We start from the raw sequence: 21,295 nt of genomic DNA, 5'->3' as shown, positions 1-21,295 counted from the left end.
CGGCCAAGTCCTTTTCCCCATGAGCTGACCTGCCCACGGGTGCTGGGACCGGGATGGGGTGTCCTTGGGGCCGTTACCTTGCTGACCACGCACACCCCGGGCACCCCGAGCCCCACGGCCACCGGCATGCACGGCCGCTCACCCTCGCTCTCCCTCCTCCGCACCAGCACCGACTTCACCGGCCGCATGTGCACGTCCTGCCGCGGCAGCCTCTTGAAGCCGGACATCAGGGCCAGCCCTGGGCCCTGGGAGCCCCCGCCCGGGCTCCGGCTGCCGTGGCGGCCGGCCCGGCTCCGGCGGCCGGCCCGGGGCCGGTGGGAGCGCTCCCCCAGCGAGCGGCCGGAGCCGCTGGACGTGTCGCCCTCGTAGCCCCGGCCGTGGTTGGCGTCCTCCAGCCGCCAGGGCCCGTCTTCATCGGAGTCCTGGTGCCCCTTGGTGCTGGGCAGCTGGATCTTCCGGGGACGCTTCACGGTCTGTTAGGGGCGGGGAGGGCCACCAGCTGGTGATCTGTCCCACCCCAGCCACCTGGGCCCCCACATCCCCGCTGTGAAACGGGAACGAGAGCCTATCTGCTCCCACGCACACCGCCCCCGGGCCCCAGCACCCTCACAGTGCCCTCCCAGCCCCACTCACAATGTTGGCCAGCTTGGCGCAGGTCTTGAGAATCTGGATGGCAAAGGTGGAGTTGACATTCTCCATGGACACCCCGTTCACCATGACAATCTGGTCCCCGATCCTGAGGGAACAGTCGGGTCTCAGGGAGGAGGCCTCACCTGGGAGCCTCTCCCCACTGGCCTGTGCTGAGGGCCCCTGGTGCCTCCCGGCGCCCCCCTTTGGGGAAGGCACCCGCTGACTAAGTCACTGGTGTCCCCAGGCTCACAAAGACATTTATCCGCCGAAACCGGTCTGGCTCAGTGGATAGAGCGCCAGCCTGCGGATTGAAGGGTCCCGGGTTCGATTCCAGACAAGGGCATGTGCCTCGGTTGTGGGCACATCCTCAGCAGGGGGTGTGCAGGAGGCAGCTGATGGATGTTTCTAACTCTCTATCCCTCTCTCTTCCTCTCGGAAAAAGTCAATAAAATATATATTTTTTTAAAAAGACATTTATCCTCTGGGCCTGTTTCCTCAGCTGTAGGACCGGGGCTTGTAGAACCCACTGCAATCATACAACACGTCGTAGAAGGGAAGCTGGGATTACAGCCGGCCCCTGCACCACCGCCTCACTTTCTCCTCAGCTCCCTCTTCCTGCCTCTCTCTCTCCCAGCCTGTGTTTCCTATTCTTTCTTTCTGTGAAGTTGGTCCCAGATTCTGGGCTGAGCCACACACCACCCGGCAGCCCCTCAGACCCCAGACCCGTTTTCCCAGTCCTCCCGGGCGCCTCCTGCCCCTCAGGGCTCAGCACCCTGGCTCCCCTCCCCTCGGCCAAAGAGAGGTCTCCAGGTCCCACGGAGGTGAAGCACGGCACAGGGGTTACAGTCAACAATATGGTAATGACTGTGGCCAGACCGGCGTGGCTCAGCTGGCCGGTGCTGTCCCATGCTGGTGGTTCTGAGCACAGGCCTGGGCTGCCGGCTTCATCCCAGGAGGGGGCGTGCAGGGGCAGCCGGTCGATGTTTCTCACACATCGATGTTTCTCTCTCTCCCTCTACCTTCTTCTCTCTCTAAAAACCAATTTTAAAAAACCTTTAAAAAACAACTTACATTTAGAAAAATATTGTAATAACTATGTATGGTGTCTGGTGTGTACTAGATGTATGGGGGATCACTTTGTAAGTTATATAAATGAATAACCATTAGGCTGTGCACCTGAAACTGATAAAATATAGAATGTCCACTGTAATTGAAAAGCTAAAAGATGCCCTATCCGGTTTGGCTCAGTGGACAGAGCGTCGACCTGCGGACTGAAAGGTCCCAGGTTCAATTCCGGTCAAGGGTGTGTACCTTGGTTGTGGGCACATCCCCAGTAGGGGGTGTGCAGGAGGCAGCTCTGATGGATGTTTCTCTCCCATCGATGTTTCTGACTCTCTCTTCCTCTCCCTTCCTCTCTGTAAAAAATCAATAAGATACATATATGTTTTTTTAAAAAGAGAAGTTAAAAGAGGTTTCCAGGAGACTGTTTGGTCCTGGAGTCCCTGGGGCCACTCTGGCCCGGCCCCAGCATCGGAGGCCCAGGAACACCTCGGGAGAGCGAGGGCCCGTCGCTGACCGTCCTGCTGCCAGCGCCACGCCCCCGTCCACAGAGCCGGAGGGCACCGGGCACTGTCCAGCCCCCGGCTCTGGCCCACACCGGCCCCTCCTCTCGGGGTACGGAACCCGCTGCCTGGATACTCACTGCAGCCTGCCCTGCGCCGGCCCCCCGGGCACCACGTCGGACACAAACACGGACCCGCCAGGCCGGTCACGGCCGCCGGAGATCGCGATGCCGAAGCCCCGGCGGGGGTCCTGCGGGAACGGAGGCAGAGTGAGCTTCGGCCTCCCTCCGCTGCCACTGCCATCGGCACCCCCAGGGGGCGGAGCCTCACCTTGCAGACGGTGGCCGTGTGCTGCTCCCAGATGGTCAGCTCCTCCATGTCCAGCACCTGGCGGAAAGGGAACGGGGACGGCGGGCGTGGGTCCCAGCACACCCGCGGGAGTGTGTGGAGGCCCCCAGCCCTCTCGGCGGGGAGCCCCGTCTGACATTCCCATGGCATAAGCCTGTGAACACCTAGCTGCCTCTCTGGAGGCCTCTGTTTTTCAATCTGCAAAATGGGTGTAAGCCCATGGTTCTCAACTAGAAGTTGTTCAGAGATGTCTGGAGATAGGAGTGGCTGGGTTCTCAAAGCTGGGGATGCTCCTGGCACTGAGTGTGTGAAGGCCAAGGACGCTGGTCAGCACCCTCAGACTCCTTAGACAGCCTCGCCTTAGAGAATGGCCCAGACACAAAGGCTGATGGTGCCCAAAATGAGAAACTCTGTGTTATGTGAACCAGGTTGTATTGGGAGCAAAGAAAAGGTGAGTTCTGGGTACCATTCCCTCTGGAAGGTCTTGCTCAAGGTGACCAGACGTCCCGATTTTCAACAATTTGTCCCGCGTCCCGTGGCTTTTTAAAAAAGTCCCGATTGGGCCGAAACCGGTTTGGCTCAGCGGTGGAGTGTCGGTCTGCGGACTGAAGGGTCCCGGGTTCGATTCCAGTCAGGGGCATATGCCTTGGTTGCGGGCACATCCCTAGTTGGGGGTGTGCAGGGGGCAGCTGATTGATGATTCTCTCTCATCGATGTTACTGACTCTCTATCCCTCTCTGTAAAAAAATCAATAAAATAGCCAGAGCTGGTTTGGCTCAGTGGTAGAGCATCGGTCTGCGGACTGAAGGGTCCCAGGTTCGATTCCGGTCAAGGGCATGTATATTGGTTGTGGGCATATCCCCAGTAGGGGGTGTGCAGGAGGCAGCTGATCGATGTTTCTCTCTCATCGATGTTTCTGACTCTATCTCTCTCCTTCCTCTCTGTAAAAAATCAATAAAATATATATTTTTAAAAAATCAATAAAATAATTTAAATAAATAAATAAATAAATAATTTTTTTAAAAAGTCCCGATGGGGACTTTTTTAAAAAGCTGCGGGATGCGGGACAAATTGTTGAAAATCGGGACTGTCCCGCCCAAAGCGGGAAGTCTGGTCACCTTAGTCTTGCTCCACCCCCGGGGAGAATCTAACGAGGCCTGCCAGGCAGAGGGCGCTCACTCTGCCCCAGCTATACCGGCCTCGCTGTTCCTTTAACACGCCAGGCGGGTTCCGGCCCCAGGACCTTTGCACATGCTGTTCCCTCCACCGGGAACTCTCACCCACACACAGCTCTCCACCTGACTCCCTCCCCTCCCTCAGGTCTCAGCCCAAATGTCACCGCCTTGGCGTGGCCTCCCAATCACCCTGTTAGAATTATAACCCCCCTGCCCCACGGCAGACCACCGTCTGTGCCTTCCCCGATACGTGGTTCTAGTTCATAGGACTGTGACCCCCTGACCTTCCCTAGGTTTTTATCTGTTCCCTGTCGGCCTCCTCCTCTAGAATACTGGCTCCGAGGGCAGGGACTTTTGTCTTGTTCACACAGTGGCATCCTGAGTGCCTGAATCACAGCAGAGATTCCATAAATATTTACTGAATGAATGAAGTGCTTCCTTTGTGCCAGGCACTCTATGTATTTTTTAAAATATATTTTTATTGATTTCCGTGAGGAAGAGAGAGGGAGAGAGAGACAGAAACATCAATGATGAGAGAGGATCATTTATTGGCTGCCTCCTTCTTGCTCCCCAGTGGAGATCGAGCCTGCAACCTGGGCACGTGCCCTGAGTGGGAGCTGAACCGTAACCTCCTGGTTCATACGTCAACACTCAACTGCTGAGCCACGCCAGTCGAGTTGTGCCGGGCACTTCACATGTACTTTCCCATTTAATCCCATTTATCGAAGAGGAAATTCTATTATCTTATATCACCGATGGGGAAACTGAGTCACAGAGCAGTGAAGTCACTTGCCAAGACCACTGAGCTGGTGGAGGTGGGGCTGGGGATTGCAGTTTCTGTTACTTTCATGATGTAGCTGAGAACACAGCTGTAGAGTGCAAGTCCCCAGGTCCGGAGACCCTGGGAGAAGGGCGGGGGGCATGGAGCCTGGGCAGAAGCCAGCCCTCGCCCATCCCCCACCTTCTGCCAGGCTGCCCTTCTCCCCGGGGGTCTTGTCAAAATGACTCCCCATCCCCAGCCTGGCACCGTGCAAGCCTAAGACCCCTCCCCATTTGCCCTCCAGGGACTTTTCTTCTGGGTTCCCAAGAAAGCAGCCTTTCTGGCTCTCAAGAGTGGGGACGGGGAGGCAGGAGGGAGGAGAGAGAAGCAAAGATGAGGAAGGGGCCTCACCCTTTGGCCCTGCAGGTGCCGGGAACAGGTTAGTGCTCACATCCAAGGCTGATCCCTGGCCTGCCTTTTGCTGGCGCAGCCTCTCCCAGCCTCAGCCTCCTGCTCTTCAAAATGGCACCCCCAGCCCCGCCGCCATCACTCAGGGCTGAGGTGTGGGAGGGGAGCCCGGAGTCAGAGGGAGCCTCGCGCCTTGGGAGATGGCAGTTATTGTGAGAAGGAGTAACAAGGGCCTTTCTTGGCATAGTTTTAATAAGCAACGCTATTCAGCGCTGGCTGCAGGCAGCACTGTCCACTGTCCGGTACCCACTCGCTGCATCCCGGGCGCCCGAGGAAGAGTACTGCTGCTCTCCTGTCTTACCGGAGGAAAGGGACCTTCCATCCGGGAACTTGGTAGCCTGCCCCACGTGCTCACTATTGTCTTAAAAACTGATTTTAGAGAAACATCGACTTGTTGTTCCACTTATTTATGCATACATTGGTTAATTCTTTTTTTAAAAAAAATATTTTTATTGATTTCAGAGAGGAAGGGAGAGGGAGAGAGATAGAAACATCTAATAAAGAGGGGATATATGCACATTGACCATCGCACCACCACAGAAGCTGGTGGTGCCCACAGCAGAGGCGGGGTTTCTGTAACACAAGATGGCTGCACCCAGAGCGGAGGCTGAGTTCCCATAAGGAGCCTGAAGGAGCAATCAGCAGGGACCTGGGGCTGTGTGGTCCTGGGCCGGGGCAGGATCCTGAGCCTGTGCCCTCCCACCTGCTGGGGCTTTATGGGGGCCTCAAGGTGCACCCCTGCCCTTGTGCTGGGCCAGGGGACCTGAGGCTGCGCACCTGCCTGGCAGGGCCACACCCCCCTCCAGGCGCCAGGCTGGGGGACCTGAGGCGGTGCCCCCCCCCACAGCTGGCAGGGCTTGATGGGGGTGGGGCCCTCTGGGTCAGGATCTTCCCCAATGGGAGTGGGGCCAGATGGGTCTGGGTCTCGTGGGATTTTGAGGCGCTGCAGGTGGGCGGGGACTTGATTCTGCATCCCACGGTATGCCCTAGGCTAGACTCTGACAGGAGGAAGATTTTCATATACATTTTACTAATTTTCTTTCATCTCTGACGCTTCTATTATAGAGAAAGGGCAAATGGCAATATTAAAATATTTCTTCTAATTAATTCCTTTTTAATATGCATGGATTTCGTGCACTGGGCCACTAGTCAATGATGAGAAAGCATCATTGATTGGCTTCCTCCTCACACCCACCCTAGGGATCAAGCCTGCAGCCGTGGCATGTGAGGATGACGCTCTCCCAGCTGAGCTACCAGCCAGGGCCCCACCCCTGCTCTTAACCACCTGGTTAATTTTTTCTTCTGAACTTATTTTTCAAAACAGAATCTTTTTACTTGCTATGATTTTATACTTGGTGTCATTAAATGCCCCCACCCATAGTTTTGATTTCTTAGCTTTATTTTAACAAGACAGCCCCCAGGGCCCAGCCAGCAGGCTCAGTGTTTGAACAAGGACCTATAGACCAGGAGGTCACGGTTCGATTCCCTGTCAGGGCGCATGCCCGGGGTTTCAGACTCAGTCCCCAGTGTGGGGCGTGCAGGAGGCGGCTGATCAATGATTCTCTCTCATCGTTGATGTTTCTATCTTTCTCTTCCTCTCTGAAATCAATACAAATGTTTTTAAAACAAACAAACAAAAAACAACAACACAGCCCCCAGGGAACCAGAGTCCCGGGGGCGGGAGCAGGGGCAGGTGCAGGGGCCCAGGTTTGTCTCAGCTTGTGTACGCTCACCTGCATGGATCCTGGAGGCCTCCAGGGGGTCAAGCCTACCCCTCCGCCCACCTCAGTGCGGTTGACCTCCAAACCTTTGCCCTGGCTGGGAAGCTCACTGGTTAGAATCCCATCTCACCCCAAGGTTGAAAGGGCAGATCTAGGTACAGACACCCCCTCCGTCCTCATCCAGCCAGGTCTATGCCTGGGACACCCTCTAGGGATTGGCACAGGCTGGCTCCTGCCACTTGGGCCTCAGATCCAATGCCACCTCCTCAGGGAGCCCTCCTGGGTTAGTTAGCCCATCTCCCCTGGCACCTTACCACTCCTCTCTGTTTTATTTGTCACATTTTATTCTCAGCATCCAAACCCGTCTTACATCGGCCTGTGTGGTCATCGGCTTAGGAACGCCTGCTCTCTCCTCTTGGATGGTCTCTCTGGGTACTTGGGTGACGGCCATCAGCACCTCCTGGCCCTCCTGCCCAGGCCCTGCACATGCTGCACTCCCTAGCAAACTCCCATTTTATTTATTTATTTATTTTTTAAATCTGCACAACTTTTTTTTTTTTAATATATTTTATTGATTTTGTACAGAGAGGAAGGGAGAGAGATAGAGAGTTAGAAACATCGATGAGAGAGAGTCATCAATCAGCTGCCTCTTGCACACCCCCTACTGGGGATATGCCCGCAACCAAGGTACATGCCCTTGACCGGAATCAAACCCGGGACCTTTCAGTCCCCAAGCCGACGCTCTATCCATTGAGCCAAACCGGTCTCAGCAAGCAAACTTCCATTTTAAAAAAATAATACATTTTTATTGATTTCAGAGAGGAAGAGAGCGAGAGCGAGAGACAGAAACATCAATGATGAGAGGATCATGGATTGGCTGCCTCCTGCATGCCCCACATTGGTGATCGAGCCCACAACCCGGGCATGTGCCCTTGACTGGAATCGGACCCGGGACCCTTCAGTCTGCTCTATCCACTGAGCAAAACTGGCTAAGGCACAAACTCCTATTTATCCTCATGTCCCCAGTGCTACTGTCTCTTCCTCCAGGAAATGAGTCCTCAATGCGCACGCGCGCAGGAGGGGGGGGGGCGGCGCGCGCACACACACACACACACACACACACACACACACACACACACACCCCTGATAATTGAAACTTGGGCTGTCCGGGTCCCCCTGTCTTCCCTACCCTGCTCCAGTCTGAGGGCTCCTGTGGGCGGGATGGGGCGCCCTGGGATCCCAGCATGGTCCCCATGGAGAGGCCCCGTGGAGTTTGAGCAACGGGTGAAAGGTGGAATAATGGCCAGATTCAGCCAAAAACCCAACTAGATACCAGTGTACCTAGCCCCCTGAGGCCTCTGCCCCTCCCCACCACACACACACACACACACACACTCTCACACACACACACAGACACACACACACACCCCAAGGTGAGCTCCAGGGGGGTGGGCCTGGACCTTTTCCCATCCCATCCCATCCCCCATCCCCTCCCCCAGCCCAAACGCAGTGCTGGCCACACACACTGCAAACACCAGAGGAGAGACAACCAGAGGGACAGGTCCTACCAAGTCCCACAGCCCCGGGCAAGTGGCTCCCAGGCTTCAGGTGTCTCTCCCCCGCTCCAGGAACAATGGGGGTGGGGGTGCCAAACATTCAGCGGCTGAGGGGGTTCTGGGAGCGGCTCCTGCCGCCTGGAAGGTATATGGAACCAGGACTGCCCCGCCCTGAAGCCCAGAGCAGCGTGTGGTATGTCCTGAGGCCTCGGTTTACCCCTCTGACCTCAGCTTACCCCCCCAGGCCGACCCAAAACCCACTCCTCTGCGTGAGTCAATTCAAGCTCCATCCTGGAAGGTGAAGTCCCCCCAAAGGGAGACCCAGGGAGCCCTGCCTCCAGTCATTGAGTGCCAAGGGGGCTCTCGGCCCCTGCCCCTTACCTCTGCCGGGGCACGCAGTCAAGGGCTCTGTATAAAGTGGGAACACAACACATGGCGGTTCCCTTTCCAGCAGCCTCCCCGCATTCGCCAAAGCCACGCAGCCCACACCCGAAGTCACTGCCAACCGGTCTACCAGACCCCACCTGGGAACCGCTGCACACACTCTCACTGAGCACCAGGACACACTTTCCGCTCAGAACCCGCCCTCCATTCTCCTTTAACATGACAACCACCCATTGCACGGATGAGGTACGGGGAGGCGCTGGCTCACCGGCTCAAGTTACACAGAGAGATTGGAACCCAGGTCTGCCGGGCAACGGAGGCAGCTTTTAGGGTCTCGCCGTGCAGCCTCGGGCTGGCCGCTGCAAGCCTCCGGGCCTCAGTTTCCCCGCCTGCTCCACCGGCAGAGGGTGGCCCGGGGTCCTGGGGACCAGCCCCGCCTCGGCTCCATTCCCTCCCCTCCGGCCCTCGGCGGGCTACTCGCCTGGAATCTCACCGCCATGGTGCACGCGGGCCCTCCAGCGCCCGGTCCCAGCGGAGCAGGAGACAGTCAATGGCTCCCCCCGGGGTGAGGGGGGAGGCGGGCAGGTTCGCGGCGGAGTGGGTGCCCAGCGATCGCCCTCCTCCCGCCCGCCCGCTCCGCCGCTCGGCTCCGGCTGCACCTGCCGGCCTTCCTCCTCGGCCTCCCCTCCCGCCCGCCCCGCCCCCGCGCGACACGCCTTCGGGATGGGATGCCGAGGTGACCGCCTCCGCCCTCACCCCCACCGGCCGCCACCCGAGGGTCCAGCCCCGGGCGGGAAATCCGGAGCGGGTTTTCCCTCCAGCCGAGCACCTGCCACCGGCCGAGGCTGGAGACTAGCCAGGCGCGGCTGCAAGGAAGACCCGGCAGGGATCACTGGCCGCGTTCGGGAGCGGAGCTGCTATTGGATGGGCTTTCTACCAGGGAAGCACACACATGTGGAGATCCGGTGAGCAGGACTAATAGATCCGAAGCTGGCTGAGAGCTAGAGGCCTCCGGAGCGTAGGGCGCTGGAGGCACCCCATCTCCAGGAGGTTTACCCCATTTCCTAGGTGGAAACTGAGGCCCAGAGAGGAATCAGCACAGACTTTCTGAAGGTGCACAGCTGCCCCACTGGGGCCTGGCTCTGTTTTCACTCCCAGCACCGGGCTGGGCCCCCAGCAGAAGAGGGCGGGGTGGGAGGAAATGCCTCAGACTCCTGAGAGTAAAGGTCGACTTCCTTCTCCTCACCTAGGCTGCCTCACCCTCAGGGACCCAGTTCCCTAAGGTAAAGTCTAGAAAGTATCCCCGGGGGTGACAGGGAGGAAGTCACCTGGATGGGTGGAGCTGGTGGTGGCTACACCCACATTCCTTTCTGCTTAAAGGAAGAAAAAAAAAAAGAAAAAAAACCTACACAAAAGCCCTCCTTAAGGCTCAGCTCATTCAGAACCCCACCTCACCCCAAGACGTAAAGGGCAGATCTGGGTAGAGACTCCTCTTCCCAGCCTTATCCAGTCAAGACTGTGCAGAGGGAAACCCTGGACTTATGGAAAGGAGTGAAGCAGAAAGGAAATTGGGAGATCAGGGAAGGCTTCCTGGAAGAGGGGGCATCCCAGCTGTGTTTGTATGTGTGTTTTTTAAAAATATATATTTTTATTGATTTCAGAGAGGAAGGGAGAGCTATTAATGATGAGAGAGAATCATTGATCGACTGCTTTCTGCATGCTCTCTACTGGGGATTGAGCCCACAACCTGGGCATGTGCCCTGACCAGGAGTCGAACAGTGACCTTCTTGTTCATAGGTCAAAACTCAACCACCGAGCCATACCAGCCGGGCAGTGGCGTTTGAATGTTGAATAAGAGTTTGTCAAGTGAAAAAGACAGACAATGTAATCAAAGTCTTTGAGGCCCTCAAAACTGACTCCTCATTCCTCCCAACTGCAGTTTCTCCAAAAAAAAATACTTGTCTGGATGCACCAGTCAGCCATAATCAGCGCCCTAAGGGTCCCCAAGTGCCACCAAAGCAATAACCTTTACCAAAGCCCCTTCTGAAGACCTGCTTGGTGCTTCAGACAGCCTTTCTCCATGTAACGTTCAGCTACAGCACAGAAGCTGATTTTAGGTAGAACATGTCAAACACTTTTTTAAATAGCTGTGTATTTGTTTTAATGGGTCATAGGAAAAAACATAAATAAGCTCTCCCTGCCGGTGCACACACACATGGGGGTTTGTGGCTGCAATTACTCCGGCGGACTCACTGATTGGGGCACAAGTTTGGCACATCAGACAAGGGGCCTGTGACCTCCTGAAGCTAGGGGGACATCCTGAATCCCCGCACTCACTGCCACCTGGTCGCAGTGCCATTGTCTATGGAGTGAGTGGATGGAATCCATGGAAATGAGACCGCTGGGTCACTCTTATTGAGTGCTTGCTTCATGCCGATATCATGTTACCTGTGATAGTCACGTGTGCATTTTACAGCTGAGACAGCGGAGGCCAGGTGGGTCAGGTGACAGCCTGACCAACCAAAGAGGGGCCTGGCTGGTTGACCTCAGACCCTCACTATCAGTACTTCCCCCTGGAGGGAGATTCCGCCTCCAGGGGACGCTGGGTAATGTCTGGAGATATCCGTGGCTGTCATGACGGGAAGTGTTCCTGGCATCCAGTGGACGGAGGCCAGGGGTACTGCCCCCCACCCCCCACACACAAGGATGGCCCCCACAGGGCATGGACTGACCCCAGTGTCAATAGCGCTGGAGTAGAGAAACCCCACTCTGAGAGGGCGACCACACCCGGACAGATGGATGATCTTCCTCCAGCCACCATGACTCTGATCTCACGTTTTTATGCCCTTTTCGAGAGCAGGCAAAGGCGCCTCAGGATCCCCCTGAGACGACCCCGTGCTCAAGTCCCGGGCTTTGGAGAGAGCATGGCCTCGAGTCCCCTTCCCTGGACCCCAGACCCCCAGATCCCTTCACAGAGTTAGAAATCTGCTCTTCATCTGCCCACTTCATTCATGCTTTCTTTCTTTCTTTTTTTTTTTTTTTTATTCATTTGAGTCATTCACTCAACAAAACATGTCTCAAGCCCCTGCTGTGCACTAAGTGCATGAAGAAGGGATGGGGACCGACTTCCCGCCTGATTTGCTGCAACAACTTCCACCGGCCAAGGGCAGTGCGGTGTGGCCTGGGGGCTCGGGGAGGATGCAGGGGGAGGTGAGGCCCCAGAAGTACTTGCAAGACGAACTTGCATGGCCCCTTCTGAGCATCTGTGGGGGCACTGGGGCCCAGAGAGGGCAGAGGCCGGGCCGAGGCCCCCCAGCGTGTCTGCGACCAGGAGGAGGAGCAGCCTGGAGCTTTAGTCCTGGGCTTTGAAACTTCCTGGTGGAGGCTGCTCAGCGGGTGTGCCACAAGAAGCTGAGGCCATCTGTGGCCCAACAGGTCAGACCGGAACCCAAGAATGTCCCGAAGCAGCTCTGGAATCGGCTCAATCATTAGCATGTATTGAGTGCCCACTGTGTACACACAGGACGGACAGCACAGACCCAGTGCCTGCTCTAAAGGAAGCCCAGGACCCCCAGGGGAAGTAAACCATAACGAAATCATCAAAAAACATAAGTAAAGCCGAAACCGGTTTGACTCAGTGGATAGAGCGTCAGCCTGTGGACTGAAAAGTCCCGGGTTCGATTCCAGTCAAAGGCATGTACCTTTGGTTGCAGGCACATCCCTGGTAGGGGGGTGTGCAAGAGGCAGCTGATGGTGTTTCTCTCTCATCGATGTTTCTGGCTCTCTATCTCTCTCCCTTCCTGTCTGTAAAAAAACAATAAAATATATTTTAAAAAAAAACAAACTAAAAAGTACAACCTAGACTTCTGAGAGCATTGGCAGAGAGACATGCCCTGGACGCAGGGCTCACGGAGAGCTTCTCTGAGGAGGTAGCACCCTGATGAGATGAGAACGGAGTTCAGTAAGGGTGACCAAGGTGCGGGGCACCTGGGCAGAGAAACAGTGAGACCTGAGGTGAGGGGGCGCCACGGGGAGGTCTGGGGAAGGTGTGCTGGGTGCGGTGAACAGCACGTGCAAAGGCCCTGGGGAAGGGCCCTGCCTGGCATGTTGGGAGAACAGAGAGGAGGCCTGCAGGGCTGGAGCAGAGTGTGTGTGTGTGGGGAGCGAGGGGGGGGGTTAGTGAGGAGTCAGGGCGGGGAGGGGACAGGGACAGGTCCCCCAGGGCCTTGTGAGATTGGGGTGTAGTTGTTTCTTGTAGGGAGGGAGGTGGAAGCCCTGGAGACCCATGAACACTGGGAAGACCGGACTCAGGTGCTCACAGGCACCGCCTTGTGGCTGCCGTGGGGAAGACATGTTGTGGGGGTCCAGGGTGCTCAGAGCACCCTTGGGTGGCTGCTTGGAGGGAGGACTGACTGTGGTGGGGAGAGGACAACTGGGAGGCCAAGCCTGGAGGCCCTGCAAGATGTTGTCCCCCCCCCCTCCATTTTTTAATGAACATTTTATTCTGGAACGATTTTAAATTTATAGAAAAGTTGTAGATGGAATTCGGAGAGTCCCAAATGCCCCTCTCCCGGCTTCCCCCCAAATTAACACGGCACGTGACATCAGCATATTTGTGGGAGTTAAGAAAGCGACGTTACCACGTCACTGTTGGGTAAACTCTGAGCTGTAATCAGGTTCTGTTCCTTTCCCTCTTCTGCCCGGGACCCACCCAGGATCCCCGGTGCGTTCAGCCAGCTCGGGCGCCGCCCGCCTTGTTCCACAGCCTTTACCGTCCGGAGCAGGCTGGCCGGGACGCGGTAGAATGCCTCGCACCTGGGTTGGCCTGACGCGTTCCTCATGGCTGGACGGTGTGTGGGAGGGGAAGGGGGTTCCTGGGGCTTGAGGACGGGCGGGACTGGGTGAGGCAGCTCCCGGAGAGCACTGAGCACTGAGCACTGAGCAGCGAGGGCCCAGGGGCTGGCAGCGTGGGGTCCCGGTGCCCCTTAGTAACGCCACTTGGACGGAGGAGGAAAGGGAGAGCGAGGACAGCTTGTAGACCTTTCTAGAAGCTTAAAGTACAGTCTGCAGCCAGAGGGGGCCCAGATGTCGAAGCTCTAAAAAAGGGGTGTCGAACTCAATCAGAGAAGGGGCCAAAATCTAAAATCCAGCCTAAATCGCGGGCCGAATGGTTTACTGAACAGTCATAAACTGTCATTGTGATGGAAACGCAGCGGAGTGCAGTGATGACAGCGCGGTGCGGGACACATTGCAAGGCCTGGCGGGACGGATTTGGCCCGCGGGCCTTGTGTTTGACACATGTGCTCTAAAAGGAAGCTCTGTGGAAAGGGGGTCCACGCTGAGCCTGGCGTGAGTTCCAACCCCGCTGACTCTTGCCTCGGTTTCCCCGTCTGTCCAGGTTCTGACTTGGAGTCGTGTCCTCGGGAAGGCCCCAACGTGTGTGCCTCCAGCACGGAGCAGGCCCACGGAAGGTTTGCTCCTTGAGCGTCCTTCTCCACTCCAGACCAGGGGGAGGGACACAGCCCCCGTGGGAAAGCACAAAGGCGAATTGTGGTGTCCCCAGGACTGGAGGGGCCCCCAGAACGCTGTGTCAAGGTTGTGTCCTGTGCAGCGGCCGGGTAGGACCCTGGCCCTTAACACCTTTCTCACAGCCCCTGTGTTCAGTCTGGCCTCGCAGCAGGGCCCCAGGCCAACTGCCCTCTGGCCATTCTCGTTAAAGGCCCCCCCGGATCCTTATCTGCTGTGTGGCTGAGCCTGCCCAGCCTGGAGTCTGCCCTCTTAGAGTACACAGCTCTGGCCCTCCTGCTCTGCTCAGAATAGTAGATGAGCTATTTATTTATTTATTTTTTAATTTTTTAAAAAATATGCGTTTTATTGATTTTTCACAGAGAGGAAGAGAGAGGGATAAAGAGTTAGAAACATTGATGAGAGAGAAACATCAATCAGCTGCCTCTTGCACACCCCCTACCGGGGATGTGCTTGCACCCAAGGTACATGCCCTTGACCGGAATCGAACCCGGGACCTTTCAGTCCGCAGACCGACGCTCTATCCACTGAGCCAAACCGGTTTCGGCTATTTACTTATTTATTTAGTGCCTACTGCACACCAGGCACTGTTCTAGGTACTGAGGATGCTACAATAGTAGAACTCCCAGACCAGCGCGGAGAGCAGATATTCAACCAATAGCCCCACCAGGGACTGTGCAGTGAGTGAGCTGTGGTGTTACGCCCAGACTTCCTGATCCCCAAGGACCACCAGGGAGCGGAGTCCGATGCAATAAACAAAAGAGCCTGTTCCATGCTAGCATGGGCTCCTCCCACTCACGCCGGCAGCATGGCGGAAGAGAGAGGGAATTTCGCCCAGTCCGGGGGTTTACTCCCGTAGGTGGTGATGTCACTGCCTCGGCTAACCCTGATTGGTTGGGTGAGGGCTAGGGATAACTCCGCCCTGCGGAGGCGGAGTCGGGAGCTCATCCTTGCCGCCCTGCCCTCTCATCGGCTTTAGCTCAGGAGCATTCAATAGGTCCCCAGCATCCACTCACAGCATACTCACTGAGCACCTGATTAATACCAAGTCCTGGCATTGCCCTCCCTCCCAAGTCACCGATGCCTCTCACCGCCTGTGAACTGCTTTACAGCCGTGAAAATGACAGGAAACTGGTGTTATTGCAAATGAGTCCTGTCCAGAGAAGTGCAAATGGATTTTGTCCTGTGGATCACAGATCATTATTGCCCTGTGACTATCGACCAGGTTTGAATTGATTTGTAAATTCATTTCAGCATTCTTGATGTCTCTGTGTGTGTGTTCTTTCTTTACACTCATTCATGAACAGGCTATAAAATCCTACTGGTTCCCACATTAATGAATGAGTTAAACAAGCTCATAAAGCACCTGTTTGTTTTCAGATTAGTATAAGAGTCGTGTTTTTCCCTTTTTTGGGGAAAACTATCCTTTAACACCCTCACACCGAAAGGCTTCACACCAGCATCCAAGCCTCCCCCGTTGGATGTCTACTCCCAGCTACTTGTCCCACTCACCCATCCAATTCTTCAAACCCCAGAACATTCTCCCACTTTTCTCCCAAATCACCCTGGACCCCAATCCATTTCTCACACATCAGCATACGCTGTGCTGTCATTCTACCCAGTCTTCCCGGGATCTGCCCCCGTCTGTCCTTTCCTCTGCTTCCACCTGGACCAACCCAGGCAGCTCAGCCCTGGCCCCTGCCCTTCCCTGTCACCGGCTGTTCTCCCTACAACCACCAGAGGGCACCTGTGAGCAGCTGAATCAGGTCTGGTCCATCCTCTGCCCACAGCCCTTCAGGACTCCTGCTTCCCTCCAGTAAAAGCCCACAAGGTCCTGCCCCACCTGCCCCATCCCCTCCCTGCCCTCACCTCCTCCCACTCTCCCCCTCACGCACTCAGCTCCAGCCATGCAGCCTCCTCGCTGTTCCTCCAACTGCCTGCCCTGGGGCCTTTAGACACCACGTTACCTCTGCTTGGAACGCCCGAGTCCTTCCTTCAAGTCTCACCCAGTGGGTCCTCCCTAATCTTTATTTAAGACGATAAAATGTCTTTCTGTCTATTTTATTCCTATTTCTTGAACTTCTTTTTTTAAAAAAAATATTTTATTGATTTTTTACAGAGAGGAAGAGAGAGGGATAGAGAGTTAGAAATATTGATGAGAAAGAATCATCGATCAGCTGCCTCTTGCACACCCCCCACTGGGGATGTGCCTGCAACCAAGGTATATGCCCCTGACCGGAATCGAACCCGGGAACTTCAGTCCGCAGGCTGATGCTCTATCCACTGAGCCAAATCGGTTTCTGCTGAACTTCTTTTACTTCTTTTTTCCTGTGAAACTGACCACTTTCTGACTCAGGATACAATTTAGGAGAGTTTACTTCCTTCTTATGTCTCTTGTTCCTTCTCAGTCTTTCTCCGCCAAAATACCAGCCCACGATACCAGCACCGGCACACAGTAGGCCCCATGCATTCAGGCTCAGTCTCTGGGCACTTCCCCTCCCATTCCCATCTCCCCACTCATTAACCTCCGTCCATTCCAAAGAGTGCCAGACTCCACCCTGAGCAAACACGGCTCCTCTGGCATGGGACCAGGGCGAGGAGGAAGAGCAGAAACCCGTGCTAGAGAGTGAACTTTCCCCAGAACCCGAGGCCTCCTGGCAGCACTAAGCCAGGGAGGCGGAAATGGGTAAGATGCTGAGCCTGGGGCGTCGGTTGGGGGACGTGGGCAGCCCCCCGACCTTCCTGCTCTCTGCGTGTTGACTCCTAGCTGCCTGGCAGCCAAACTTGCTGTGCAGCCCTGGGCAAGTGGCTGCCCCTCTCTGAGCCAGAGTTAAATATAAAAACCACACCAGATTTGGAAGATGCGGTACCCCCAAAAGAATGAAACAGGAAAGTGGCTGGCCTGAGGTCTGGTTTTGAGTGAGACACCTTTTCCCGCTGCCCCCACAAGACTGGCATCTACTGCTGACACTGTGGTGCGTGTTCTCAGCAGCCCTGCTCTCTGGTGGCTCTTATACCCACTTCACAGAGGGGAAAACTGAGACCCAGGTAGGAGAAATGGCCGGAGGCTGTCTCAGTCGAAACATATCCCTCACAATCCCACAACCCCCCCCCCCCATCTCCAGCCTCCCTGCTCCCGGGCTCCATGACCGCGCTGCCCCGGGGGATCCCCAATGCCAGGCCACGCTGTGCCCCGTGTCTCAGGCGCCTGTGCCTTCCCAGCCCCCAGGGACCCACTTGGTCCCGGACAAAGAGATTTGAGGTGCGATCAGGCACTGGCTCTCAGGAAGCTCCCTTTGTCCGGCGCTTCTGGGAGCAAATGACCCAGAAAAACGTCTTGCCGCCCAGCCCCTCTCCTCCTGGGTTCTACGCCCAAGGACCGTCCTGGCTCCTCGCCCACAGATGGCTCCGGGGACTGTTGTGACAACCATTTGCTCACCCCCACCCCCTCCTGCGTTTCACCTTCAGGAGAAGCGAGGGAAGGCCACCCCAGGACCTATTTCCCAGCTCCTTCGGGTGGAAGGCCCGCACGATCCCCAGAAGACTCCTGGGCGGCCCCCACATGGACCAGAGGCCACGCTGCCCCGCCTGCCACCTCCCTGCCCGCTTCCCGTCCTCAGTGTGGAGGATCGGAGAGACCAATCGTGCCCCCTCAGCCCCCGGGCACCACCTGGGCCAACAATGACCCTTTGAGTCTCTGGCTCCAGCGTCCTGGGCTGCCTGCCAGGGCCAGTAGCTGCCAGCCAGATAATCCTGTAGAAACTATGTCAGTGCCCACGCAGGAGTGTCAGTTTCCTGCTTTCGGGGGAGCTGTGGGAAGGCGATCTGGGGTCCCGGGCCCCAGCGATGGACTCGGGGTGATGGGCAGAGCGGGGACTTACCTGTCTAGAAGGCTGAGAGGCCTCGGGGCAGGCAGCAGGAGCCTGGGCTCGGGTGCCCGCCTGGCATGGGGGTGGGGAGGGAACCTGAGGTTGGAGCTCTGTCCTCCCCACCTGTTTGCTCAACTTTTCCTCCCTTGTGGCAGCGGCAGGCTGGCGGGTCCCGTGCCAAGTGGAACCAGCACGGCAACATGCGACATGCACAGGCGGACTGGCGGTGTGAGCGAGACGGGGAGGCTGGCTGGGTGTGTGGCTCTGTCGTAAGGTGCCCTCACGTGGGAGCAGCTGGCCTTAACCCCTGCTGGCCCGGAGGCCAGGGACGCTGCGCCGTGCCCTGCCTGGTCCATTCACCCCTGGGCTGTGTGCTGACATCAGCCCTGGGACCAGCACGGAGAGGCTGGTCCTGGGGAAAGGCTGAGTGAAAAAATGAAGAAATAAAAGAACAAAACTCCTCCTGGCTCCCCCCTCTCCCCTCTGCTCCCTTTGCAGCGGGAACTGCCACGCCTTTGCATTCGCTGTGCCTTCCACCACCTGTGCCCTCTCATACAAGGTGGCAGGGCTGGCTCCTTCCCGCCCCGCAGATCTGAGAGCAAATCCTGCTTCTGTGCTGCAAAGCGACCGTCCAGGTTCCTGTGCCAAGAACCTTCCATCATGTCCCAGCTGGGTAGCTCTGGGTCTCCTCAGTCACCTCATCTGAAAATGGGGGAGCCGAGACAGGATTGGCTCAGTGGATAGAGCGTTGGCTTGGGGACTGAAGGGTCCCGGGTTCGATTCCGGTCAAGGGCATGTACCTTGGTTGCAGGCACATCCCCAGTAGGGGGTGTGCAAGAGGCAGCTGATTGATGATTCGCTCTCATAGATGTTTCTGGCTCTCTATCTCTCTCTTCCTCTCTGTATAAAATCAATAAAATATATTAAAAAATAATAATAAATAAAAAAATGGGGGGGAAACTAGCATCTACTTCCCAGGGAGTTTCGAATGGGGAGTGGATGAATAAATGTCCCTGACGTGCGTCAAACAGGACAGAGCACACAGTAGGTCCACATCTTCTAGATACTACCCACAAGTGACTGATCCCAACGAATGAGATGTGGCTAAGTATAAAAAAACCACACCAGATTTGGAGGATGTGGTACTCCCAAAGAATGTAAAATAGCTTGTTATTTCTCAGAAATACTTTTTTTATTGATTTTAGAGAGAGAGAGGAAGGGAGAGGGTTAGAGAGAAATTGATGAAAGAGGAACACTGTTTGGCTGCCTCTGCATGCCTGCTACGGGCGATCTGAGCCCACCACTAGGGCATGTGCCCTGAATGGGAATTGAACCTGTGATTTCCTGATTCATGGGTCGACACTCAACCATTGAGCCACACCGGATGGGCTCCTTATTTTTTCACATGGTACTTAAAGAAAAAATCTTTAGCCCTGAACGGTTTTGCTCAGTGGATAGAGCATAGGCCTGTGGCCTCAAGGGCCCCAGGTTCCATTCCATTACACACCAGTAGGTGGTGTGCAAGAGGCAGCTGATTAATGTTTCTTTCTCATTGATGTTTCTGATTGATGTTTCTGGCTCTCTCTCTCTCTCTCTCCCTTCTTCTGTGAAAAATCAATAAAATATATTTAAGCATTTTTTATTGTTGAAAGTATTACATATGTCCCCCTTTTCTCCTCATTGACTCCTTCTAGCTGCCCCCCACCCCCTTCCCCAGGCCTTCACCACACTCTTGTCTGTGTCCATGGAGTATGCTTATATGCATATAAGTTCTTTGGTTGATTTTTTTCCCATGCATCCACCCACTCCCACCTTCTCCCTGAGATTCAATAGTCTGTTCCATGGTTCTACGTCTCTGGGTCTATTTTGTTCATCAGAGTATTTTGTTCATTAGATTCCACATATGAGTGAGATCACGTGATACTTGTCTTTCTCTGACTGGCTTATTTCGCTTAGCATAATACTCTCCCTCTAGGCTGTCTCAAAGGGTGAGAGATCCTTCTTTACTGCTGCACAGTATTCCGCAGTGTAAATGTACCACAGAGCTTGTTATTTTTAATATCCATTCTATGTTGCAATGATATTTTGCATCTGTTGGGTCAAATGAGACATATGGTTAAACTAACTTACCACTTTCTATTTTGCTTTTTATAATGTGGTTAGTAGAAATTTAAAAATAACATCTAAGATTTCATATTTTTGTTAATCCTCACCCAAGGATATTTTCCCCCCCATTGATTTTCAGAGAGAGTGGAAGGGGGGGAGCGAGACACACACAGAGAAACATCACTGTGAGAGAGACACATTGATTGGTTGCCTCCTGCACGCACCCCAACCAGGGTTGGGAATCGAGCTTGCAACCAAGGTACGTGCTCTTGACCTGAATCGAATCTATGATTCTTAAGCCCAAGGGCCAGCTCTCCAACCACTGAGCCAAACCAGCTAGGGCTGAGGTTAAGATTTTACATTTAAATTGGCTTGTATTGCCTTGGCTCTGTAGTTCAGTTGATGAGAGCGTCCTCGCAGTATACCAAGGTTGGAAGTTCAATCCCTGATTGGGGCACATACAAGAATGAACCAATGAATGCATAAGCAAATTGAACAACAATATCTCTCCCCCTCTAAAATCAATCAATCATTAAAATCTTAAAAATTGGCCATTACATTGGCTTGCATTGTAGTTCTTGGGCCGTGCTGGAATAGGTGCTTAATGAATAATAGATATTGAGCCTGCCTTTTTTTTTTTAAATCACATTCTATTGCCATAGTTATTTTCTTTTCTTTTCTTTTCTTAATTTCTTTGCTGAAACTGGTTTGGCTCAGTGGATAGAGCGTCGGCCTGCGGACTGAAAGGTCCCGGGTTCGATTCCGGTCAAAGGCATGTACCTTGGTTGCAGGCACATCCCCAGTAGGGGGTGTGCAAGAGGCAGCTGATCGATGATTCTCTCTCATCGATGTTTCTAACTCTCTATCCCTCTCTCTTCCTCTCTGTAAAATATCAATAAAATATATTAAAATAAATAAACAAATAAATAATTTCTTTATTGATTAGGTATCACATATTTGTCCTCATCCCCCCATTCCCATCCCAAACCCCTCCCCATGCATGCCCCCACCCCACTGTTGTCCATGACCACCAGTTAGGCTTATATGCATGCATACAAGTCCTTTGGTTGATCTCTTCCCCTTAACTCTCCCCTCCCCTCCCTTCCCTCTGAGGTTTGGCAGTCTGATCGATGCTTCCCTGTCTCCGGGTCTGTTTTTGTTCACCAGTTTATGTTGCTCATCATTTCCCC

General features: G+C 54.9%; 1 protein-coding gene across 4 annotated transcripts in view; it reads right to left on the bottom strand.

Annotated features, from left to right (window-relative positions):
• Positions 1 to 18,235, bottom strand: part of TJP3 (tight junction protein 3) — a 34,139-nt gene extending 15,904 nt beyond the window's left edge. Inside the window, exons 1-5 of one of the 4 annotated variants that reach the window (XM_036459881.2) lie at positions 18,012 to 18,235; positions 2,523 to 2,579; positions 2,333 to 2,442; positions 634 to 736; positions 143 to 473 (exon numbers count right to left, since the gene is read on the bottom strand). In XM_036459881.2, coding sequence (XP_036315774.1) covers positions 143 to 473; positions 634 to 736; positions 2,333 to 2,442; positions 2,523 to 2,570 — 592 coding nt within the window. In that variant the 5' untranslated portion in view covers positions 2,571 to 2,579; positions 18,012 to 18,235. Of the gene's footprint in view, positions 1 to 142; positions 474 to 633; positions 737 to 2,332; positions 2,443 to 2,522; positions 2,580 to 9,085; positions 9,246 to 18,011 lie in introns of those variants that run through there. The other 3 variants (XM_045589063.1, XM_036459880.2, XM_045589064.1) reach the window with 3 other exon arrangements.
• Between the last annotated feature and the right edge of the window lie 3,060 nt (positions 18,236 to 21,295).

The sequence above is a fragment of the Pipistrellus kuhlii genome, unplaced genomic scaffold (assembly GCF_014108245.1).
Source record: "Pipistrellus kuhlii isolate mPipKuh1 unplaced genomic scaffold, mPipKuh1.p scaffold_m20_p_30, whole genome shotgun sequence".
NCBI classification, from domain to species: Eukaryota; Metazoa; Chordata; class Mammalia; order Chiroptera; family Vespertilionidae; genus Pipistrellus; species Pipistrellus kuhlii.
Note: the sequence above shows the minus strand (reverse complement) of the source record. Positions and strands in the feature narration are given on the sequence as shown.